We start from the raw sequence: 26,377 nt of genomic DNA on the forward strand, positions 1-26,377 counted from the left end.
TCGTACACTTTTAAAGAATAATTTCATGGATCCTAAATTAAAAGAATAATTTCTTAAATTTTTAAAGAATATTTTCAAGACTCTTTATTAAAAAAAGCCAAATAATTGCCTGCACTATTAAAGAATATTATCATGGTTAATAAATTTGTAAAGAATATTTTCTAAATAATTTCTTAAATTTTCGAAAATATTTTCACAATAATTTCCTTCAGTTTTAAGGAAAATTTTCAAGGCTCTTGAATTTTTAAAAAATATGTTCCATTAATTTCCAGAATTTTTAAAAAATATTTTCCAAATAATTTCCTAAATTTTTAAAGATCATTTTCAAGGCTCCTTAATTTACAAAAAAAGTATTTTCAAAATAATTTCCTAAATTTTGAAAGAATATTTTCAAGACAATTTAATTAATAAAAAGTAATTTCCTTTATTTTTAAAGAATATTTTCATGGCTCCTACATTTTTTAAAGAATATTTTCCATGGCTCCTAAATTTTTGAAGAATATTTTAAAGGCTCCTGAATTTTTTAAAAAATATTTTCCAAGGGTCTATCACGTTTCCTAAATTTGTAAAGACTATTTTTAAAAAAATATTTCCAGGGCTTCTAAATTTTTAAAGAATATATTCAAGGCACCTAAATAATATATTTTCCAAATAATTTCCTAATTTTTTAAGATCATTTATAAGGCTGTTAAATTTTTAAAACAATATTTTCCAGAGCTCCTTAATTTTTAAAGAGTATTTGCGAGGCTCCTACATTGTTAAATAAATATTTTCAAAAAAAATTCCTAAATTAAAAAAAAAAAAACGTTTCCAGCCCTTAAATTTAAAAAAGAATACTTTCCCAAAAATTTTGTTAATTTTTAAAGAATATTTTTAAGGCTCCTGAATGTTTAAAAAATATTTACCAAATAATTTCTTAAAATTTTAAAGCATTTTATCATGGCTCCTCAATTTTTTAAAAAAATATTTTCCAGGTATCCTAAATCTATAAGAATATTTTCCAAGGATTCTAAATTTTTTAAAAATATTTTCCAGGGCTCCTAAATTTCTAAAGAATATTTTCAAGGCTGCTGAATTTTTTACAACATATTTTCCAAGGGACTATAACCGTTCCTACATTTGTAAGGAATATTTTCGAGGGTCCTAAATTTTTAAAAAAATATTTTCCAAGGCTCCTAAATTTTTAAAGAATATTTTCAAGGCTCCTAAATTTTTTAAATATATTTTCCAAATAATTTCTTATTTTGTTAGGATTATTTTCAACGCTAGTAAATTTAAAAAAATATTTTCCAGAGTTGCTTTATTGTTAAAGAATAATTTCATATATTTTTAAAGAATATTTTCAAGGCTCTTAAATTTTTAAAAGTAATTTCTTTAATTTTTATTAAATTTTCCACATAATTTCCTAATTTTTTTAAGAATATTTTCAATGCTGGTAAATTTTTACAAAAATATTTTTCAGAGCTCCTTAATTTTTATTTTTAAAGAATATATTCGAGGTTCCTTCCTATATTTTTAAAACAAATATTTTCCAAATAATTTTCTAAATTTGTAAAAAAATTTTTTAATGGCTCTTAAATGTTTAAAAAAATATTTCCAAATAATTTGCTAAATTTTTAAAAAATATTTTTTAGGCTCCTGAATTTTGAAAAAATGTTTTCCAGGGATCCTAAATTTTAAAAAATATTTTCCAAATAATTTTTAAAAATTTTAAAGAATATTTTCGAGGATTTTAAATTTTAAAAAATATTTTCCAAATAATTTCTTAAATTTGTAAAGCATATTATCATGGCTCCTCAATTTTTAAAAAATATTTTCCAAGGGACTATCATCGTTCCTACATTTGTAAGACATATTTTCGAGGATCCTAAATTTTTTAAAAATATTTTTTTTTAAGAATATTCCTATATTAAAAAAAATATTTTACAAATAATTTAAAAATTTGTAAAAAATGTTTCAATGGCTCTTAAATGTCTAAAAAAGAAATATTTTCCAAATAATTTCCTAAATTTTTTTAATGAATATTTTTAAGGCTCCTCAATTTTGAAAAAATAGTTTCCAGGGATCCTAAATTTTTAAAAAATATTTTCCAAATATATTTTGAAAAGTTTAAATAATATTTTCGATGCTCCTAAAATTTAAAAAATATTGTCCAAATAATGTCATATATTTTTAATGAATATTTTCAAGGCTCTTAAATTAAAAAAAAAAATCCAAATAATTTCTTAAATTTTTAAATATGGCAAAAATGGTTCCTCAATTTTTAAAAAATATTTTCCAGGTATCCTTAATTTTTAAGAATGTTTTCCAAGGATCCTAAATTTTTAAAGAATATTTTCCAAGGCTCCTAAATTTTTAAAGAATATTTTCAAGGCTCCTGAATTTTTTAAAAAATATTTTCCAAGGGACTATCTCTGTTCCTTAATTTATAAGTAACATTTTCAAGGCTCTTAAATTTTTTAAATGTATTTTCGAAATTATTTCCCATAATTTTTAAAGAACCTTTTCAATGCTGGTAAAAAAATATTTTCCAGAGCTCCTTTATTTTTAACGAGTATATTTCGAGGTTAAAAAATATTTTCCAAATAATTTCATAATTTTTTAAAGAATATTTTCAAGGCTTTTTCATTTTTAAAAATAATTTCTTTCATTTTTAATACATTTTCCAAATAATTTCCTAAATTTTTTAAGAATATTTTCAATGCTGGTAAATTTTTAAAAAATATTTTTCAGAGCTCCTTAATTTTTAAAGAATATTTACGAGGTTCCTTCCTATATTTTTGAAACAAATATTTTCCAAATAATTTTCTAAATTTATAAAAAAAAAATCTTTTAATGTCTCTTAAATGTTAAAAAAATATTTTCCAAATAATTTGCTAAATTTTAAAAGAATATTTTTAAGGCTCCTGAATTTTGAAAAAATATTTTCCAGGTATCCTAAATTTTTAAGAAAATAATTTCCAAATAATTTTTAAAGAATATTTTCGAGGCTCCTAAATTTAAAAAAAATATTTTCCAGGACTCCTAGATTTTTAAAGAATATTTTCAAGGCTCCTAAATTTTATAAATATATTTTCGAAATAATTTCCCAAAATTATTAAAGAATATTTTTAATTCTGGTAATTTAAAAATAGGGGATGAAAGATACCAAGGAACGGTCCTGACCGGCTTTAACATGGCAAAGTCCAGGATTTATCTTGGTCCCTCTTTCATCTCAAGTGGACACTGACCTCCCCGTGGTGTCAGCTGGGGTAGCTGCCTTTAACACTCGTTAAAGGTAGTGAGCTAAAATGTGTCGCGCGTTCACCCATAACAACGTTAAAAGCTTGGGTTTGGGCGCAGGGTTAGTAACCCTCCCCTAGAAAAAGCAGCCTACTATGAAAAAACAAAAGAAAAGAAAAACAAATCCCTCTAAAGTTGACGACCCCCGCAACCATTTTACGGACCATGATCTGCGAATCTGCACCTGGAATGTTCACACTCTTTATAGAGAAGGTGCAGTTTACGCATTGGCAGATGTACTTGAAAAGTACAAGGCCGACATTACTGCCATACAGGAAATACGATGGAATGGGAAAGACGTCACAACAACACCTAAAGGTGGCGCACTGTATTATAGCTGCCATGAGTTTGGTTGCGGATTTGTAGTTGATCGGAGTTTAAAACACCTGGTCTCCAGCTTCACCCCAGTGAATGAAAGACTCGCTGCAATTCGATTAAAAGCAAAATTCTTCAACATCAGCTTTATTTGCGCTCATGCTCCCACTGCAGACAAGGGCGAACTGACCAAAGATATATTTTATGAGCGCTTAGAAGAAACATATGACCGTTGTCCAGCCCATGACATTATTATTCTAGGCGATTTAAATGCCAAAATTGGAAAGGAAAATATCTTTGGAAAATTCAGTCTCCACAGTGAAACATCTGACAATGGTATGAGGCTGATAGACTTCGCAGCGGCAAAAAACTTGGTAGTTAGTTAGCTGCACCAGATTTCACCATCTCGACATCCATAAGGGCACCTGGCTATCTCCAGATCAAAGAACAAGAAATCAAATTGATCACGTTGTGATAGATGGAAGGCATTCATCGAGCGTATTGGATGTGCGTTCGTTCAGCGGAGCAAACATAGACTCGGACCACTACCTTGTTGCAGCAAAGATACGCACCCGGTTAAACGTAGCAAACAAAGTACGAACAGACACAACACGAAAGTTAGACATCGGTAAGCTGCAATCACAACAGATAGCCAAAGCATATTCCACTCAACTAGCCCAATTGCTTAATCAAAGCACTTCTCATCCCGATAACATATCAGCGCAATGGCAAAGTATTGCCCACTCCATAAAAACAGCCGCAAAATCCATTCTTGGATACCAGAGACCTCCACTAAGGAATCCATGGTATGATCAGGAGTGTCGTGCTGCTACCGAATCCGTACTACTACTTTACAATCCGTAGCAACGCGTAGCGCACGAGAGAGATATCGGGAGAAAAGGAGAGAGGAGAAACGTCTTTTCCGCAGGAGAAATAGAGAGATGGAAAGCGGGAGTGTGAAAAAATCGAGATGTACAGGAACCAGAATGAAGTCCGAAAATTTTACCAAAGAGTGAAACATCAAACTGATGGGTTTGGTACAGGCACATTCTCCTGTAGAGACCAGCAAGGTAATTTGGTAACTGATACAGATAGTGTGCTAAGGATATGGGAAGAGCATTTTTCCAAATTGTTGGTATCCAATAGTAGCGAAGTCGACGAAGATACCACAGTCCCAATCCCAGAAGATGGTATTGAATGTATACCACCCAACCAAGATGAGGTAAAGACGGCTATAAATCGGCTGAAGAATAATAAGGCAGCAGAAGCTGATGGCTTACCAGCCGAGCTGTTCAAAACCGGAGGCGATACGCTGATAAGGTGTATTCATCAGCTAGTTAGCACCATCTGGCAGGAAGAACGAGTACCCGACGATTGGAATCTGAATATCCTGTGCCCCGTCCACAAGAAAGAAGATAAGACTGTATGCTCTAATTATAGGGGCATAAGTCCACTCCCTATTGCCTACAAGATCGTGTCAGGGATATTGTGCGAACGACTAAAGCCAATGGTCAACGAGATAATTGGACCATACCAATGCGGCTTTAGACCTGGAAAGTCCACCATTGACCAGATATTTACCCTGCGGCAAATCCTGGAGAAAACCCAAGAGATGCAGATCGACACCTACCACCTTTTTGTCGATAATAAAGCAGCCTTCGACAGCCCACTACGTTAAAGGCATTCCAGGCCATGTCTGAATTTGGTATCCCAGCAAAGCTCATTCGGCTTTGTAAAATGACTTTAACTGACACGAGGTCCTCAGTTAAAATAGGAAAGATCCTCTCCGAAGAGTTTTGTACCAAAAGAGGTTTCAACATCCTGCTGGAAAAGGTTATACGAGAGGCAAACGTCAAAGGAAGTGGCACAATCTACACCAATAGCCACATGTTACTTGCTTATCCTGATGATATAGACATCATGGGACGATCAGTAAAAGAAGTAACTGATACCTTTATGAAGGTCGAAGGAGAATCTGCTAAAGTGGGTCTGGCGGTAAACGGTGAGAAGACCAAGTTGATGGTGTCGACGCGCAATGCGTCCATTGAGCTCGGACCGACTGTGGAAGTTGGTTCCTATAATATTGAGGTAGTAAAAAACATCGTATACCTCGGCACCGCCGTAAACACAACAAGTGACATCAGTTGTGAAATAAAAAGAAGAATTGTATTGGCCAACAGATGCTAATATGGTTTAAGTAATCAATTTAAAAACAAAGCCACATCTCGTCAAACAAAAATAACACTATACAAAACGCTGATACTACCCGTGCTAATGTATGGCTCCGAAGGCTGGGTACTTGCGCAAGCAGACATGGCAGTGCTTAGTGTGTTTGAGAGAAAAATTCTTCGAAAGACCTACGGACCAATCTGCGTTGACGGTGAATATCGACGTCGCATGAACCAAGGGCTGTATCTGCTATCCAACGACATCAATATTGTTAAACGTATCGAGATGCAACGATTGCGTTGGCTAGGCCATATCAAAAGAATGGGCGAAGATGAACCCGCTAAAAAGGCGTATGAATACATGCCACATGGCGGTGCGATGGAGCAACAAGTGGATGAAGAAATGAAAAGGCACCGTATTCCAAAAAGTCAAGCGAAAAACAAAGAGGAATGGAGATCTTTTCTTAGTTCGGTCTATGGAACAAATGTTCTGTAATGGACCAACTAAGTAAGTATTTTCCAAGGATCCCAAATTTTTAAAGAATATTTTCCAAGTCTCCTAAATTTTTAAAGACTATTTTCAAGGCTTTTAAATTTTTTAAATATATTTTCGAAATAATTTCCGAAAATTTTTAAGGAATTTTTTCAATGCTGGTAATTTTTAAAGAAATAATTTCCAGACCTCTTTAATTTTTAAAGAGTACTTTCGAGGTTCCTAAATTTTAAAAAATATTTTCCAAATAATTTCATAATTTTTTAAAGAATATTTTCAAGGCTCTTAAATTTTTAAAAATAATTTCTAAAATTTTTAATAAATTTTCCAAATAATTTCCTAAATTTTTTAAGAATGTTTTCAATGCTGGCAAATTTTTAAAAAATATTTTTCAGAGCTCCTTAATTTTTAAAGAATATTTTCGAGGTTCCTTCTTATATTTTTAAACAAATGTTTTCTAAATAATTTTCTAAATTTAAAAAAAATGTTTTAATGGCTCTTAAATGTTAAAAAAAATATTTTATAATTTCATAAATTTTTTAATGAATATTTTTAAGGCTCCTGAATTTTGAAAAAAAAATATTTTCCAATAACTTTTAAAATTAAAGAATATTTTCCACGCTTTTAAATTTTAAAAAATATTTTCAAAATAATTTTATATATTGTTAAAGAATATTTTCAAGGCTCTTAAATTAAAAAAAAATTCAAATAATTTTTTAAATTTTTAATATGGCAAAAAAGGCTCCTCAATTTTTAAAAAATATTTTTCAAGTATCCTTAATTTTTAGGAATATTTTCCAAGGCTCCTAAATTTTTAAAGAATATTTTCCATGGTTCCTAAATTTTTAAAGAATATTTTCAAGGCTCCAGAATTTTTTAAAAAATATTTTCCAAGGGACTATCACGGTTCCTATATTTGTAAGGAACATTTTCAAGGCTCCTAAATTTTTAAAAAATATTTTCCAGGACTCCCAGATTTTTAAAGAATATTTTCAGGGCTCTTAAATTTTTTAAATATATTTTCGAAATAATTTCCCAACATTTTTAAAGAATCTTTTCAATGCTGGTAATTTCTGAAAAATATTTTCCAAAGCTCCTTAATTTTTAACAAGTATTTTCGAGGTTCCTAAATTTTAAAAAATATTTTCCAAATAATTTCATAATTTTTTAAAGAATATGTCCAAGGCTCTTTCATTTTTAAAAAATAATTTCTTTCATTTGTAATACATTTTCTAAATAATTTCCAAAATTTTTTAAAGAACATTTTTAATGCTGGTAAATTTTTAAAAAATATTTTCCAGAGCTCCTTAATTTTTAAAGAACATTTTCAAGGTTTCTTCCTATATTTTTAAAACAAATATTTTCCAAATATATTTCTATATTTTTAAAAAATCTTTCAATGGCTCTCAAATGTCTAAAAAAGAAATATTTTCCAAATAATTTGCTAAATTTTTAAAGAATATTTTTAAGACTTCTGAACTTTGAAAAAGTATTTTCCAGGGATTCTACACTTTTAAAAAAATATTTCCAAATAATTATTAAAAATTTTAAAGAATATTTTAGGGGTTTTTAATTTAAATAATATTTTAGAAATAATTTCATATATTTTTAAAGAATATTTTCAAGGCTCTTACATTAAAAAAAATCTAAATAATTTCTTAAAGATTTAAATATGGTAAAAATGGTTCCTCAATTTTTGAAAAATATTTTCCAGATATCCTTAATATTTATGTATATTTTCAAAGGATCCTTAATTTTTAAAGAATATTTTCCATGGCTCCTAAATTTTTAAAGAATATTTTCAAGGCTCCTGAATTTTTAAAGAATGTTTTCCAAGGGACTTTCACGGTTCCTAAATCTGTAAGGAACATTTTCAAAGATCTAAATTTTTAAAAAAAATATTTTCCAGGACTCCTAAATTTTTAAAGAATATTTTCAAGGCTCTTAAATTTTTTAAATATATTTTCGAAATAATTTCCCAAATTTTTTAAAGAATCTTTTCAATGCTGGTAATTTAAAAAAAAATATTTGCCAGAGCTCCTTAATTTTTAAATAGTATTTTCGAGGTTCCAAAAATTTTAAAAAAATATTTTTCAAATAGTTTCATAATTTTTTATAGAACATTTCCAAGGCTCTTACATTTTTAAAAATAATTTCTTAATTTTTTAAAAAATATTTTTAGGTAACCTAAGTTCTTAAAAATATTTTTAAGGCTTCTGAATTTTTAAAAAATATATTATTTAAAGAATATTTTTCGGGGGTCCTAAATTTAAAAAAAAAAAATTTCCAAATAGTAAATAATATTTTCAAGGCTCTTATATTTGTACAAAAAATTATTTTCCAAATATTTTCTAAATTTATAAAAAAATTATTTTCAAAGCTCCCAAAATTTAAAAAAATATTTTCCAATTAATTTCCTAAATTTTTAAACAATAATAGAGGGTCATAAATTTTTAAAAAATATTTTTAAAATAATTTCCCAAATTTTAAAGAATATTTTCAAGGCTTCTAAGTTTTAAAAACATATTTTTCATATAATTTCCAATGTGTTTAAAGACTATCATATCAAGGCTGTTGTACTTTTAAAGAATATTTGCAAGGCTCCTAAATGTTTAAATAATATGTTCCAAGGGACTATCAAGGCTCTTACATATTAAACGAATACTTTTTTGAAGAATATTTTGGAGGGATTATCAAGGCTCCTACATTTTCCAGGACTATCGGAGGAAGTGTATTATTATTATTATTTTGAGCAGATTTTGTTTCGAAATATTTAATATTTTTTCTAAAAATTACTAATTTTTTTTCGTAAATAATAATTTTGCTATATTTCTCTACTATTATTGTTTTTTATAAATAATTTCAGTAGTTTTTTTTTCATTTCATTTTATCGCTAACAATTACCTATATAACTGGATACCAAAGTACGAAATTTTCTATGATTTCCTTTGATCTCGGGGAGATCCACTGTGCATTGACGACGACGAGAGAAAACGAAACGAAATAAAATATAGAAAATATGTGAAAATGAAAAAGAGTAGACGATATTATGAGAGAGAGAGAGTTTGATTTTCGTTATTTTGTCGATATATTTTTTTGCTTGCAAGACATGACAATCAAATGTTCAACATACTCTAGCGGTCAAGGCGCTCTTAATCGTTACTTGCATTTTTTTAAAGATGTTTACAAAAATTCGAATGCGACAGCGAAGAGGAGAGAAATGACAAGATTTAAAATTTGACAAATTTTATATAATAACATAGAGGCTTTACATATACATACATATATACCACGCAAGGACTTTGGTTTGTTCTTCCCCCACATATGCTACCCCTCATGGGGACTTCAGTCTCCTTTCCCTAATAGCCTGTTTATATTATAGCTTTTGGAAAGGTTAAGCTTCTTTATGAGGATTTATTTGACGTAGACCCATTGGAAATGACACTTGAAACCCAGTGGGTCTGTTAAATCCGTTTATATATAAACGTACTATAACATAGAATTCGGTCTTTTGTCCGTTATGATAGAAACTTCGGTCTTGTGTCCCTGACATAAACTTCTTCTACTGCCCCCACAGACCTTTCTGCCTTCTATCCTTAATAGGGACTATGAATCTTTTGTAAATGACTGAGAGTAAATCAAAATAGTTTTTTCTCTCCTTGTCATTTTTCCCCGTATCGCCATTGCATTCAGAAAATTTTTGTGCTGAATAGTATTTTTTTGGTTTTTTTGGTGTTGAAAACTTACGAGACGGTATTTTACGAAATACAGTTTTGGCCATGAAATTTTGAAATCTTTGAGCATAAAATGAAGGACGACACACTGAAACAGTATCCTTGAGAATGTGTAAAAGAAAATTTGATATTTTAAATTAAATATTTTAGTTTGTTTTCGGGACAACAACAACAAGAAAATTTAATAAATAAATTATTTAGCTACAAATTTCCACAGTATAAAAATAAATAAAGATTGTAGAGAGTTTGACTTACACCATCGTGAATGATACTTTTAAAGGTATGTTCCAGTTTCTTTTTCAGCCGATACGATTGTAAAATATCAATGATGCCAATGAAGAGTAACAGACGTTCACCTTTTTCACTGCGGGCCGGTATGCCACCAGGTCTGGGGGGAGGGAGAAAACGAGAAATTTTAGTTAAAAAGAAGATAAATAAAAGATGATTTGAAAGGTTGTTTCTCTATTTCGAAGAGTAAGGAGTACTTGCGTTAAATTAACATTTTACTCGTAATTACGCAATTAATAGCAAAATAAGTCAAAGTGTTTATATAAGCACCTACCATATCTTCCATCTCACAGAGCTCTTAACACCGGGTGAATGCAATGTGTCTAAATCTCCTGCCTTTCTCTGGGTTAGGCATCCGGTTGATAGAGCATTTCCATATTTAAGGACTACACCAACTATCAGGATAAATCGAGAGATCTAGGGCCACCCGCGGTACCAGAATATAGCTTCAGGTAGAGCTTCGTATCCAAAAACCACTGCCAGTTGGTAGTAACACACAACACCCCATTGTAAAGATGACTATGTGATGGAATTACCCCAAAAAGGTCTGGTTTTCTCCTAAAAGCACTTCGCGTGAAAAATTACTTAAACAACTAAGCATCCGACTGTCTTCATGTGCACTATTGAAATTCCATGCTACACCCATATTTGCTAAGGCTCGAATGTACGTCAGTATATGCCTCCAGTCCTCGCACACCCACTCAGCTAAAAATACTTTGCAATGCTCCCAAATTTTTTAAGAATATTTTCCAAATAATTTCCTAAATTTTAATAGAATATTTTCAATGTTCTTAAACTTTTAACAAATATTTTCCAGGGTTCCTAAATTTTTAAAAAATACTTTCAAGGCTCCTAAAATTTTAAAAAACAAGATTGATAGTCCTTCTAAATTTTTAAAGAACATTTTCGAGGCTCCTAAAATTCTAAAAAAAATATTTCCAGGCCTTGTAATTTGTTAAAGAAAATTTTTAAGGTTCCTGAATTTTTAGAAAATATTTTCCAAATAATGTCCTAAAGCTGATCTGTCGCGGACAAGCCTCTTACATGCAAAAATTCATACAGAGAGTCATGTCGAGACAGTAAGAAACCCTCACTCATGCTAATACAGAAGGATGCTTCATTATGAACGTATTGTCACGAATAAATTCATAAGTTGCCCTATCTTTGTCGTTGCCTGTCCACCTAGTCATCCACCTATCAGCAGCACTTTCCACTACATTGTGAAATATTCCCATCTACCAGATCAGAAGGCCTAAGCCAATGATCCTTGGCAAGCTGTAAACCACGTTTCAAATTGTACAAAATAGGACTACGTTTCGCTTCTAGATCAGGTAACACATGCAGTGTATCCCTTGGCACAGTCCGAAACACTGGCAAACATATGCTAACATGACTACAGGCTGACACGACAATAGCTTTTTCCGACACAAGACAGGTGCAGCTGTGGTATACCATACAAGCACACCATATGTTTTACAAGCTACTAATAGTCCACCATATATGATTTTCACAGAACGTCTGTTGAGCCTTACAAGACTCGAGTATCGCAAGACTCTCCTGACCATTTTGGCAATATTTGTCAACTTATCCTTTAGGAAGTTCATTCTCTCAACCTTAGACCAGACCCCTACAATACCATGGCCTACTCACCATGAACTCAAGAGCACATGTCGTCTTTCACTTAAACCATCCGCTGCAGACAAGATAAGAACATTACAGGACACAACAGCTTATGGGATCGGGATACTCAAAACAACGCCTCAAATAATGCAGTAGCCAAATCAACCTACTAAATTTAGACAATTCCACGGCAGCGGGTTCTTTCGTACCGGATTGACCCGGAACCACACAACATCAGCGTTCCGGCCAGCGGCTGCCACCTCAGTGTACATGTGTTCGTATTTGTTTCGTTTTAATGTGTTGGGAGCAGCATGTCCCGGAATGTCTTGTCCGAATTCTTTTGGTCCGTGACCGGACGGAGGAAACCCCAGGACCAATTTATTTGTGCTCAGTTTGTCATATTCGCATCTTCACCCATATCTAACCTTCGGTGAGAGTGGGTGCATCTAAGGGGTTGCTCTGGACTTGTCCACGTGAGGGACTACGACAGGGACTAAGTTGCTGCGTGGATACTGTCCCCAGTGAGTCGTCATGGGATTACGAAACACCCTTGTCGTCTGATTATGAAACGGCCCCGCAGTCCCCTCGACAGCAACCGCACACGCAGCCTTTAATACCAGCCGTTGTTGTCCCAATCCCAGAAAATGCATCCTTTTTGCAATTTAATTGCAATGGACTCCGAGGTAATATCGAGGAAATAGTAGATTTCATGAGACGGAAGAACATCAAGGTCGCGGCGATGCAAGAAACCAAGTTCAACAACAACTGTAGCTTACAACGTTGCGTTGGTTACAACGTGTTAATAAAGGATCGCACTAGAAATGGAGGTGGGGGATTAGCTTTCCTATTGCACCAGTCTGTCCAATACATACCTATCTCGCTTGAGCATCATGAGATATGGCATTCGGGTACAGCGCTGGCTGAGCAGATTGACAGCTCTATGTTTTGCACGGTCAATGAGGACGCCCCTAGCAAAATTAGAGGAGAGTGTCACAGTTCACCAGACATAACCATCGTATCACATGGTCTGAATAATGACGTCACCTGGCAACCCGTCATTTCCCTTGGATCAAACCATCTCCCCATAATTGTCTCCATTAGCAGACCACCCGATTTCATCACCTCTGAACGCCGCACGTTAGTCAATCATTGAAAAGCTGATTGGCCGAGTTTCAGAGAGTTCACCAATCACCGTTTCAGAGAACTGCCCAAACCTTCTGATGTTCGGGTAGCGAAAAGGACGCTCCTAGACATCATCACTGCTGTAGCCGCTCGACGTATCACTGCTGGTCGAATACCCGAAGTAGGACCAAACTTTCCAGCAGAGGCGACGGGATTAGCAAATGAGCGTGATGAGCTTCGTCGAGCCAACCCCAATGACCCCAGAGTCAGGGAGCTGACACTGGAAGTTAACAGGCTGGTCGGCGAACATAAGCGGAACAAGTGGTTAAATCATCTGAAGAGTTGCATCATTGGAACCGGTATAAGTGAATTGTGGCCAATGGTTAAGTCACGCTCGAACCCTGGAAGGATGGAAGATAGGACCTCAGTCACATTTGGCGACGTTACGTTGACTGACCCGAAGAGGTGCGCAAGTTATTTCAATCGACAGTTTGTCAAGCACCCCGAGAGTGACAGGGCGAAGAGGAGAGTATTACGTCGCATCAGATCTCTTCCTGCCGAGGATGAACCACCACAGTTTACAATGGATGATGTTGCGAATGCCATCAGGAATCCCTGATGGAATCTACATGGTAAAGCTGAAGCAGCTGGATGAGCCGGGAGTGGAGTATCTCACTAAAGTTTTCAACTTGTCCCTAGCCACCCTCATTGCTCCCGAAGTCTGGAAAATGGGCAGGGTGGTCCCGCTAATGAAGTCTGGCAAGAATGCCAGCAAATGAGAATCGTACAGGCCGATTTCGCTTTTGTCGCCCGTAGCAAAGACCCTTGAACCCTTAGTCCTCCCCAGCATTAGAAATAGCTATCAAGTTGCTGATCATCAGCATGGATTCCGTAAGCAGCACAGCACGACAACAGAGCTGCACGCCATCTCCACATATATTTGTCAAGGACTCAACCAGAGACAGCCGTGTTATAGAACAGTGATGGTGGCGTTTGACTTATCAAAAGCCTTTAATACAGTCAGGCACTCCACGCTGTTTGAGGACATTGAGCAGACAACCCTCCGGCCAAGCTTGAAACGTTGGCTAGTCAACTATATGTGTGGACGCCAGTCGTACGTGGAATTCAGGAACAAGAAGTCCAAACCCTGTTCACTACATGGACAGCTCAGTTTGGAAGAGAATTGAATGTCGTGGTCGACGGTAGCAGAATTCCGACCACCAACTGCCCCAAAAGTTTATGGGTCACATTCGACACTACTTTCAAGCCGTGCGCGCACGCCACAGCTATCTGCGGCAAAGTGAAAAGTAGGAACAAAGTCCTCAAGTCTCTAGCAGGCAGCACTTGGGGTGCAGATAAAGAAACCTTGTTGACCACATATAACGCGATAGGTCGGTCTGTGGTAAGCTATGCGGCCCAGACTGGTCCCCGAGATTATTTGATACGAATTGGAAAAATATTCAAACCTGCCAGAATGTCGCCCTGAGAACAACAACAGGGTGCCTCCTCAAATCTTCAGTGGACTATCTACATGAGGAGGCAAAGATTCTTCCAGTAAAGCAACACAATGAGATGCTTTCGTTGCAGTACTTGCTTGGATGTTACCGTGAGAGCCATCCCAATCACCATCTACTGGCTAGGCACGACACATTCAGGCCTATCAGGAAGGATATTTATGCTCTAGAGAGGGAGCTCCAACAATATAGGACAGAATAAAGTCATCGAAATACATTCCCCATCTATCGCAGCTGAGGAGTGTCAGCTACCACGACAAACTAGAGTAGTTTTGGCTCAACTACGCTCGGGATATTGCAGTCGCCTAAATTCTTATTGGGCGGAAATCGACCGCGCCGTGCAAGACATCTGCCCAGTATGCGCCATGGGCCCGCACGACACAAAACACCTTTTCAACTGCCCAGCCAAACCTATTCATCTAACTCCAGTGGATCTGTGGTTACATCCCATCGAAGCAGTCCCTGGTGTATAAGCTGACAGAGACTTACTTACTTACTTAGCTGGCCCATTACAGAACATTTGTTCCATAGACCGAACTAAGAAAAGATCTCCAATTCTCTCTATTTGTTGCTTCGCACTCTGGAATACCGCGCCTTTTCATCTCATCATCCACTTGTTTGCGCCATATATTCCTTGGCCTGCCAATTCTGCGTGCACCGCCAAGCGGTCCGTATTTATACGCCTTTTTAGCGGGTTCATCATCGCTCATTCTTATGATATGGCCTAGACAACGCAATCGCTGCATCTCGATACGTTTAACAATATTGATGTCGTTGTATAGCAGATACAGCTCGTGGTTATACGACGTCGATATTCACCGTCAATGCATATTGGTCCGTAGATCTTTCGAAAAATTTTTCTCTCAAACACACCAAGCACTGCCACGTCTGCTTGCGCAAGTACCCAGGCTTCGGAACCATACATCAGCACGGATAGTATCAGTGTTTTGTAAAGCGTTTTTTTGTTTGTTTTTAATCTGCTTACTTAAACCAAAGTAGCATCTGTTGGTAGCAAAGTAGCATCTTAAACCAAAGTAGCATCATTGCGCGTCGTCACCATCAACTTGGTCTTCTCGCCGTTTACCGCCAGACCCACTTTAGCAGATTCTCCTTCGACCTTCATAAAGGCATCGGTTACTTCTTTTACTGATCGTCCCATGATGTCTATATCATCAGCATAAGCAAGTAACATGTGGCTATTGGTAGAGTTGGGCAATCTCGTTCAATTGAACGATCCGGATCACTGTCCTCGTTCAAAGACGAATGAGTAACATAATAAAAACCAACGTGTTAAATTAAGTATTCGCAGTTTTGTCAAAGAAATTACCGGTGTCCATTGAAGGAGATAGTGATCCGGATCGTTCAATTGAACGAGATTGCCCAACTCTAGCTATTGGTGTAGATTGTGCCATTACTTTTAACGTTTGCCTCTCGTATAACCTTTTCCATTAGGATGTTGAAAAGATCACACGAAAGGCTGTCTCCTTGCCTGAAACCTCTTTTGGTACAAAACTCTTCTTAGAGGTTCTTTCCAATTTTAACTGAAGATCCTGTATCAGTTAGAGTCATTTTACAAAGCCGAATGAGCTTTGCGGGATTACCAAATTCAGACATGGCTTGGAATACCTTTGAATGTAGCGGGCTGTGGAAGGCTGCTTTATAATCGACAAAAAGGTGGTAGGTGTCGATCTGCATCTCTTGGGTCTTCTCCAGGATTTGCCGCAGGGTAAATATCTGGACAATGGTGGACTTGCCAGGTATAAAGTCGCATTGGACCACCAAGTATTTCGTTGACCATGGGCTTTAGTCGTTCGCACAATATCCCTGACACTATCTTGTAGACGATAGGGAGAAGACTTATGCCCCTATAGTTGGAGCATAAAGTCTTATCTCCTTTCTTATGGACGGGACACAGAATGCTCAAGTTCCAATCGTCGGGTACGCGTTCTTCCTGCCAGATGGTGCTAACTAGCTGATGAATACACCTTATCAGCGTGTCGCCTCCGGTTTTAAACAGCTCGGCTGGTAAGCCATCGGCTCCTGCTGCCTTATTATTCTTCAGCCGGTTTATTGCTGTCTTTACCTCATCTTGGCCGGGTGGTATACATTCAATACCATCTTCTGGGATTGGATCTGTGGTATCTTCGTCGTCTTCGCTACTATTGGATACCAACAGATTTGAAAAATGTTCTTTCCATATCCTGAGTACACTATCTGTATCAGTTACCAAATTACCTTGCTGGTCTCTACATGAGGATGTGCCTGTACCAAAGCCATCAGTGTGATGCTTGACTCTTTGGTAGAAATTTCGGACTTCATTCTGGCTCCTGTACATCTCGATTTTTTCACACTCCCGCTTTTCATCTCTCTCTCTCTTTTTACTGCGGAAAAGACGTTTTTCCTCTCTCCTATTCTCCCGATACCTCTCTCGTGCGCTACGCGTTGCCATTAGTGGAAAAGACGTTTCCCTCTCTGCCTCATTCCCGCTTTTCCATCTCTCTCTTTTTCCTGCGGAAAAGACGTTTCTCCTCTCTCCTTTTCTCCCGATACCTCTCTCGTGCGCTACGCGTTGCCATCAGTTTGATGTTTCACTCTTTGGTAGAATTTTCGGACTTCATTCTGTCTTCTGTACATCTCGATTTGTTCACACTCCCGCTTTTCCATCTCTCTCTTTTTCCAGCGGAAAAGACGTTTCTCCTCTCTCCCTTTCTCCTCTCTCCCTCACTCCCGCTTTTCATCTCTATTTTTTTACTGCGGAAAAGACGTTTTTCCTCTCTCCTTTTCTCCCAATACCTGTCTCGTGTGCTACGCGTTGCCATCAGTTTGATGTTTCAATCTTTGGCAGAATTTTCGGACTTCATTCCGTACATCTCGATTTGTTCACACTCCCGCTTTTCCATCTCTCTCTTTTTCCTGCGGAAAAGACGTTTCTCCTCTCTCCTTTTCTCCCGATGCCTCTCTCGTGCGCTATGCGTTGCTACTGATTGTAAAGTTGGCCTATATGTCGCATTTTTATCTTCGGTAGCAGCACGACACTTCTGGTCATACCATGGATTCCTTGGTGGAAGTCTCTGGTATTCAAGTATGGATTTTGCAGCTGTTTGCATGGAGTGGTGAATGCTTTGCCATTGCGCTGATATGTTATCGGGACGAGGAGTGCTTTGATTAAGCAATTGGGCCAGTTGAGTGGAATATGCTGTGGCTATCTGTTGTGATTGCAGCTTACCGATGTCATACTTCCGCTGATATGTTATCGGGGCGGGGAATGCTTTGATTAAGCAATTGGGCCAGTTGAGTGGAATATGCTGTGGCTATCTGTTGTGATTGCAGCTTTGCAATGTCAAACTTCCGTGTTGTGTCTGTTCGCACTTTGTTTGCTACGTTTAATCTGGTACGTACCTTTGCTGCAAGAAGGTAGTGGTCCGAGTCTATGTTTGTTCTTTGATCTGGCGACAGCCAGGTGCCCTTATGAATATCGAGATGTTTAAATCTGGTACTGCTAACTACCATGTTTCTTGCAGCTGCAAAGTCTATCAGCCTCATACCATTGTCAAATGTTTCACTGTAGAGACTGAATTTCCCGACTATTGGGCCAAAGATATTCGCCTTTCCAATTTTGGCATTAAAATCGCCTAGAATGATTTTAATGTCATTGGCAGGGCAACGGTCATATGTTTCTTCTAAGCGCTCTTAAAATATATCTTTGGTCTGTTCGTTCTTTTCTTCAGTGAGAGCATGAGCTCAAATAAAGCTGATGTTGAAGAATTTTGCTTTAAATCGAATTGCAGCGAGTCTTTCATTCACTGGCGTGAAGCTGGAGACCAGATGTTTTAACCTCCTACCAACTACAAATCCGCAACCAAACTCATGCTTTGTGTCATGGCAACTATAATACAGTGCGTCACCTTTAGGTGTTGTTGTGACGCCTATCCCGTTCCATCGTATGACAGTAATGTCGGCCTTGTACTTTTCAAATACATTTGCCAATGCGTAAACTGCACCTTCTCTATAAAGAGTGCGAACATTCCAGGTGCAGATTCTCAGATCATGGTCCTTAAAACGTTTGCGGGGTTCGTCAACTTTAGAGGTTTGTTTTTCTTTTCTTTCGTTTTTTCATAGTAGGCTGTTTTTTCTAGGGGAGGGTTACAAACCCGACGCCCAAACCCAAGTTTTTAACGTTCTTATGGGTGAACGCGCGGCACAGTTTAGCTCACTTTCTTTAACGGGTGTTAAAGGCAGCTACCCCAGGTGATATCACGGGGAGGTCAGTGTCCACTTGAGATGATAGAGGGACCAAGATAAATCCTGGGCTTTGCCATGTTAAAGCCGGTCAGGACCGTTCCTTGGTATCTTCCATTCCCTACGTCACTTTCCACTACATCATGAAATAACCCCATCCACCAGATGTGTTCAAGAACTTTGTTGCTGCGCTGGAGACGCGGGATAATTTATCTACGCTAGAGATGTTTGGAACAGTTTGAGTGAAATACATTGACCTAAAGGCCCGGGAACAGGTTTCATTGTTTAAAGAATATGAAAATGAAAGCAAAGTCATGGAACCCCTTGCTAATTCCCATCCGTGGAGGATGGTATAGAGCTGGCTGAAGACCTAATTGTGATTATGTTTCTTGCCATTTTGTTAGATATGTTGGAAAATTATGGAGTCGCGGGATATTTTATCTTAGCTAGATGTGCTCGGCAGCTACAGTGATGGTAAGCACGCCCGCCTTGTACTCAGAAGGTCTGCAGTTCAATGCCTGACCAGAACATCAAAATTTACGGCGGTGCAAATTCCCTCAGTATAATGTTGCCTTACATCTCCTGAGTATTTCTGCCATATAAAACTTCTCTGCAAGTGGTGTCGAAAGACAAGTCGTTCGGACTCGGTTATAAAAATAAGGTTCCATATCATTGAGCCAATATGAATCGGCGTGCACTCCCTTATACCTTCGGGGATGTTATTGGGACACATGTAAGTTTCCAGTTTAGGCTAGAAAGGGTTATACACTTTCATACGGCCAAAATGTTCCTCATCGAAATAATGGTTTTAGACCCCAAGTATGTATGGACGAAATGTGTTTCAGACAATTTGGAGTTGATTTAGCAATGTCCGTCCGTCTGTCTGTCTGGCTGGTGCGCACGATAACTCTCGAACGGATGAACCGATTCGGTTCAAATTTTGGTTTTCGTAATATTTTGTCCAAACTTAGTCTAAGTTCGAAGATGAGCTATATCGCTCCACTACTTCCGGTACCTCCCCCACAAAAGTTCCAAAATGTTCGGAAAATTTGTGGGCACGATAACTCTTGAAGGGAGTAACCGATTTAGTCCATACTTTGCACGTCGTGAAATTTCTACCAGACTTAGATAAGGTTTCAATATGGACTCAATCGGCCCACTCCTTCGGGTACCTCCCACACTAAATTTCGGATAAGTTCAGTTTAGGACCTGCTCTCGAATCGCTTTGATTTTTGTTGCAGCAACTTTTTTCACTTCCCCCCATACGACGGTACAAGTTTCATCAGGGGCAAGTCTATACTTCCTGAGAAAATGGCCGGAAAGGTGCAAAAAGCGCCTGTGACACCTTGCGTAGTGGTTGGAGCGCAAGATAACTCTCGAACGGATCTCTCGATTCGGTCCAAAATTTGGCCTTCGTAATATTTTATCAAAACATAGTTTAAGTTCGAAGATGGGCTATATCGGTCCACTCCTTCAGGTACCTCCCCCACAAAACTTCAAAACTGTTCGGAAACATTTTGCGCACGATAACTCTTGAAGGGAATGACCGATGTAATCCATACTTTGCACATCCTAATATATCTACCAGATATATATCAGGTTCGAATATGGACTATATTAGTCTACTCCTTCTGGTACCTCTCACACAAAATTTCGGTTAAGTTCACTTTAAGACCTGCTCGCGAATCACTTTGACCTTTGTTGAAGCGATTTGCATTCGCTACCTCCATTACCATTACAATTTCTTGGGAAAACAGCTCGAAATGTGTAAAAAACCCATGTGCCATATATGGCGGTCGGAGAGCACTATAACTCTCGAACTGTTCAACCGATTTAGTCCAACATTTGGCCTTCGTCATATTATATCCAAACTTAGTTTCATGGGCAATACCGGTCCACAACTTTCGGTACTTCTCCCCAATATTTAAAAAATGTCACTAAAATGCTAGGACGATATCACTTGAATGGAGCAACCAATTTGGTCCAAACTTTGGATCTCCTAATATATTATCAAAATTTAGTTTAACTTCTAAAATGGACCATATCGGTCCTCCCTAAGGGTATCTGCCCCACAAAAGTTCAACATTTGTGTCTTAGTGCAGTTAATTCCTAATCCACATTTTTGTCGGCAAGTTCAATGGTCCAAAAATGGCCACAAAATTATGAAGAGACCTTAAATACATTCGATCTGTCCGGAGGTGAAAGTTGCGCTTCACATTGGCTGAGGGTATATCTCTGTCGGCAAAGCCGACTGATCCTTTTTTACTTGCTCTTAGACTAAATTTCAGATAATAAATCCAATAATCTTTTCAGAAACGACAAACAAAACATTCGCTTACTCCAACATTACTTCGAGCTAGAGAAACACCCTCTGATTTTAATTGATTTCAAACTTACGGCATATCTTCTTCATCATCAATGGGTTCACTTTCAGCCTGTATACTCTCCATGGCTGTTGAGTGGGCTACCAAACGTTGGCGATTCGAGCGATAAGCCGCACTGAAAACAGAAAGAAAAATTAAAATTTATTTTTCACGATCGCCTTTTCTTAAATTTCAACCTCCTCTCCCTTACCTATTGCGTTGTATATTGCTTTGCGTTTCTTCATCTGGATTATCTGATGTTGTCTCTGTACCTCGGGCATTTTCCTCATCCGATTCCTCCGACTGTGAGGTCTTAACTGGCTTCCTTGTCTTCTGTTTCTCCTTTGAGGCCAAATCCAAATTGTGTACACCCAACAGCAGAGAATAGTCCATAATTTTAAATGATTCCAGCACGGTACAATCCCTTTGTATTGTCTTGATCAATGCCGAATAGGTTTCCGCCTCCAGAAATATACCATTTGGATGTTGTTCCATAAAATCCAAATCCTTGAATGTTGGCGATTTCTTGGCACGTTCGGCTTTATTGGCTTTACGCTTGAATGTGGAACCTTTCAGATCATATTTCAGATGCATTTTCACATAGGAAGGCAGCAAATTGTTCATGACAACCAGGCGAATGTTCTTTGCGTTGTTCGTTTGCAGGCAATACAAACCGAAAAATTTCGGTAAGAGGGTGCGGGGATTTTGATTTAAATTCATGTAGTAACTGGAAAGAAGAGAATACACGATAAAATTAGCCTCTCTTTTTCTTAGATTTCTTTCTTACCCTGGCAATAATTTTTGCAAAAATTCACCCTCCTTGTGCTGCACCGTCTTTATGATAAACTCATCATCGTGTGTTAAATAAAATATTGAACCGGAAGCACCCGGATTCGATAGTTCCCGCAATGGTGATGAACACATCGACATCATAAAGTCATCGGGCTGGATGCCGAACAAGTCTCTAAAGTAACGAAATGCTATCGGTGCATAGATTTTATATCTGAATTCACTATAATGGTGGGCAGGCGTAAGGCTAGAACCCTCGGGCGGAAAGACAATACTTTCGATTTCCCAAAAGTCCATCATAAGTAAATCACGTTTTGGTTTAGATGCTAAACTACCAACCTAGGGGAAAGGGAAAAGAAGATTGTTGTTAGTATTTTTCTGAAAGAAGAATAGCGGAGGAATACCTACCGTATGCTGTATACCCAATTGAATGGAACCCATAATCTGTGATGTTTGTATCTTTTTATAGGTGATTTCACCACCTTCCCCCACACGCCTATGGCCAATTTTACGTTCTTTATCACTTTTGCCGCGTTGTTTACCCGGGGTCTACAAAGAGAAAAAGGAAGGAAAGTGAGAATTTGAGTTTAGGGAAATCAGCTTTTCTTGTTGCATCTTACCTCCGATATGGATGAGTCTTGGGCATCTGAAAAATATAAGAAACACATATTTATTATTAATTTACTTTTGGATGAAGAATGATAACAAAATCCTGAGGACCCTACAAATTGGGTCCTATAATTATGGAACAATATTTTTAAGTATGTGAGATGTAAATGCGACCTTCAGTAGTAAACAAAGACGCGAACGATCCGGAAATTAAAGCTCACTTGACTTACTCCCGGAAATACTCTAAGCTACAAGCTCCTTTAAGAAAAATGAACGCTGCTTCGCCTCTACCACAGATTAGATTTGCTAGGAAAAGTGATATAGTAAAACGTGGTACTTAATATGCTTCTACAAAGGGACCTAAATCTAGTGAGGTGTATAATAAGAGATAATTCAGGAGGAGATACGGTCCACAGAAAGCCCATGCGTCAAAATGTTTAGAAATTATTGTTCAGTAGTGCATCTATTTTATATGTAGACGACCGCAGGATGACAAATTTGATTTCATGATATTTCTGGTAGCAATATCCATAGTTAAATTTCATTCTTCTAGGGAAGATCACCTCTGTTGAGGTTTTGTGATGACAATATTACTAGTAATATGCTGAAGAAAGTACAGCGAGATTAACAGTATCCCGGACATAGTGTTAAGGGCAACATATATTGTCACATTGCAAACCCCGTGTGTCCTGTTTAATCAAGTCAGGCAGTCAGAAGGGGTCCACTTCACATACTCGCACAGTCGTTTGGGGGCTATGTAAGCAAACGCCTAAACAATAGACTAGTTACTACGGTTGTCAGTTTTCTAAGACATTTGACAGTGTTTGGCATGATGGTGTTATCATTGCAATATTTGCAGTACAGGTGAAGGAGGTACTATCTATGGTCAGAAATGTATTGACGGGGGTCCCATGGAGTTTCCTCTTGGATCGAGTGTTACACAACGTATTTTTGAGCGATATTCCCATTCCTTCATGGGAGATCTGCTTCTTATATATGTCGATGACATCCTAGTCACAGCGCCTGAGCACAAGCGGAAAACACAAATATATGAACAAATGAATATATAGATCTCCACACTTTTCAACGCATGGACATTGAGACTCAATGTACACTGGTCCCAACCTGCGACAAAAATCGAAAAATCGATATCAGCAAATCTCTGCGACAATTCAGCAAATTGTCTCTAAACACATAATATTTTAATATTCCAGCACTGTTTTTGTAATTAATTTATAACGGTATTTAACAAAACAAAACAGTAGAAAATGACATTTAGTAAATATATGTATACATATAGTAAATGTCATTTACGTATGATCTCTTAAAAACTTTAAAAACATCAGTAAGGCCATGTTTATATTATAGCCTTTTGCAGGGTTAACCTTCTTTATGAGGATTTATTTGAAATATAAGCAGTGGAATTGGCGTTTGAAACCCACTGGTTTTGTTAAATCTGGTTATATATAAACGTACTATAAGGTTGTGACTTCTTACATGGCAAATAACTCAAAATTTAAAGAATAAAATTATTTTTTTTTCGAAATGGAAGTTTTAGTACAAGGTTTTACATAAAAATTTGTACACATTATTCGCATAAAATGTGCTGGAAATCACATTTTTTATAATACTTTTTTGCGGATTTTTTTCCATGTCCTAAAAATTGAAGTTGAGTTTTACTAACTACGCCATCCTTCGCCACTCTCCAAATTTTCTGAAGAATTTTCGAAATAGTGTGAAGTTTACAAAAAAATTGGTTCCAGCTGCATATATTTGCATTTCCGTGTGTAACATTAAAAATACTGACGATGCCTCTGGTCGTTTTAGTGCCGTATTACTGTATTCTCAGATTCTTCTTTGTTTTGTGTTTTAATTGTTTGTTTTGGTTTTTTCCTTAAAGATTTAGACATTTTTGTTTTGGGATCTACTTATGAGTGTATTTTTTTACATTTGCATATTTTTGATATATTTAGATTCACTTTGGCAGTTTTGTTGAGATGTGTGTTTTACTTACTATTTGTATGTAGTCAAGCTTAATCTCATATTTGTTGTTTTCAAATTTAAAAACAACAAGTTTAAAGTGGGATGTAGTTATTTTTCGACAACTATCAAAATAGTTATGTGCATTAGGGTTATGACTTTTTACATTTTTTCTCAAAAATGATTTCCTGTAGCAGGGATGAACGAACTTTTGCCTAATAATCACTACGCTATCGTTTATTCCATTGAAATATAAAAAAAGTTCACCCACAAATTGATTTTAAAAATATAATTTTTTGAAAAAATTTATGAAATGAAAAAAAAAATTTTTTTTCAAAAATTATTTTTTGTTGCACGAATGAATAAATATAAGCCTACTAATAACTATAATAATGTTTATTTCATTCAAATATTGAAAAAGGTCATGCACAAACCACTTTGAAAAAATTTTAATTTTTTGTTTTTTGTTAAAAAAATTATATCTTTAAATAAAAGCGTTTACGACATTTTTACGATTCTCAGAATTGAAGAAAATTAGTGAGAAATAAATGTTATGTCAGTTTAATTATCTCATATGGCTCTAAACTTTACTTTCAATTGTATATCTGCTTACAGTGACTTCAAAAAATTGTCCATAATTTTGATAAATTCAAATTTTAAAATCATTTTGTGCGTGAGGTTTTTTCACCGAATCACCTTATAATTACGATTTTATGTAATCTTATGGCAAAACTCATCATGCTATGATACAGGGATATGAGGTTGTAAAAAAGTCATAACACTAATGTGCATTCTCTGCAATGTGGAGACACATGACAGTGGGAGTAGTTAATTTGGTTTACATATGCGGCTACGAGAGTTTTTAGGTGTTTTCGGTTGAATTCGCATTTAAACGAATTCATCAGTCACACTTATTCTTGAGCTCGAGTCGTCATAAAATTGGGGAAGGGTTCTTTGTTTCAATACAAAGAACTAAGAGAACTGATGAGTCCAAGTGGCGTTGGACGAAACTAGTATTCGCTTCCATCCCCAAAAGTAATCAATTTTTAACTACATCCCACTTTAAACTTGTTGTTTTTAAATTTTTGATATATATGCTACATATAATATTAAAAACAAGTAAAAATGTATTATATCCCCTACCATGAAATACTCTGAACTCAAATGGAATAATTTGTTTCCTTTCCTGTCCACGATATCAGTCGGAGAAGTTTTTTGACAACTAAGAACTCCAAATAGCAAATTACAACCAAGTCGAACTGAAAAAAACCTCAGAATAACTGAAATAGGGAGGTACCGTAATATGTAGGCTATACCGAAACCTGGAGCTAAGGCCACAATTTTTGGCGCAAAAGGTTTTTGATCATTGAGAACTCCAAATGGCAAATTACAACCAATTCGGGCCGAAAATGTTGATAAAATCTTCAAAATACCTTAAATCGGGAGGTACCGTAATATGAGAGCTATACCGAAACCTGGACCTAAGACCACAATTTTTTTGCGCAGAAGGTTTTTGACCATTGGGAACCCCAAATACCAAAGTACAGCCAATTAGGGCCGAAAATGTAGATAAAAGCTTCAAAATACCTGAAATCGGGTGGTACCCCTACATGGGGGCTATAGGAAAAACTGGACCCATATTGATGATTTTTTGGCTAAAGTATTTTTTATTTTTAGCTATACTGAAAAAATCAGATCGATCCGACGAATATAAATATTTTTGTCGCACCTTCCCATACAAGTGGGACCACTGTGCAATGCATGAAAGACAAACTAACTACAAAGTAATGAAAAAGTTCTTCAATTTTAAGCAAAATAAATAAAAAATAATTAATCTATATATATATATATATGTAAAATT

General features: G+C 36.2%; 1 protein-coding gene and 1 long non-coding RNA gene across 15 annotated transcripts in view; one reads left to right on the top strand and one right to left on the bottom strand.

Moving 5' to 3' along the window:
- The window catches only part of LOC141386532 (uncharacterized), a 153,135-nt gene that overhangs the window by 35,993 nt on the left and 90,765 nt on the right, over positions 1-26,377 (top strand). The gene's annotated exons all lie outside the window — the stretch shown is intronic.
- The window catches only part of PIP5K59B (Phosphatidylinositol 4-phosphate 5-kinase 59B), a 47,348-nt gene that overhangs the window by 13,076 nt on the left and 7,895 nt on the right, over positions 1-26,377 (bottom strand). For 9 of the 14 annotated variants that reach the window (XR_012408398.1, XR_012408399.1, XM_073955168.1 and 6 more), the window contains 8 exons: positions 22,548-22,573; positions 22,336-22,476; positions 21,926-22,266; positions 21,350-21,865; positions 21,173-21,274; positions 10,248-10,380; positions 10,006-10,093; positions 9,163-9,225 (listed from right to left, as the gene is read on the bottom strand). Coding sequence is in view for 12 of the 14 variants with exons in the window: in XM_073955168.1 (XP_073811269.1) it covers positions 9,163-9,225; positions 10,006-10,093; positions 10,248-10,380; positions 21,173-21,274; positions 21,350-21,865; positions 21,926-22,266; positions 22,336-22,476; positions 22,548-22,573 (1,410 nt within the window). In the remaining 2 variants the exon portion in view is untranslated. The remainder of the gene's footprint in view (positions 1-9,162; positions 9,226-10,005; positions 10,094-10,247; positions 10,381-21,172; positions 21,275-21,349; positions 21,866-21,925; positions 22,267-22,335; positions 22,477-22,547; positions 22,574-26,377) is intronic. The other 5 variants (XM_073955170.1, XM_073955163.1, XM_073955164.1 and 2 more) reach the window with 1 other exon arrangement.

The sequence above is a fragment of the Musca autumnalis genome, unplaced genomic scaffold (genome assembly GCF_047663935.1).
Source record: "Musca autumnalis isolate F117 unplaced genomic scaffold, ASM4766393v1 scaffold_5, whole genome shotgun sequence".
Lineage (NCBI taxonomy): Eukaryota > Metazoa > Arthropoda > Insecta > Diptera > Muscidae > Musca > Musca autumnalis.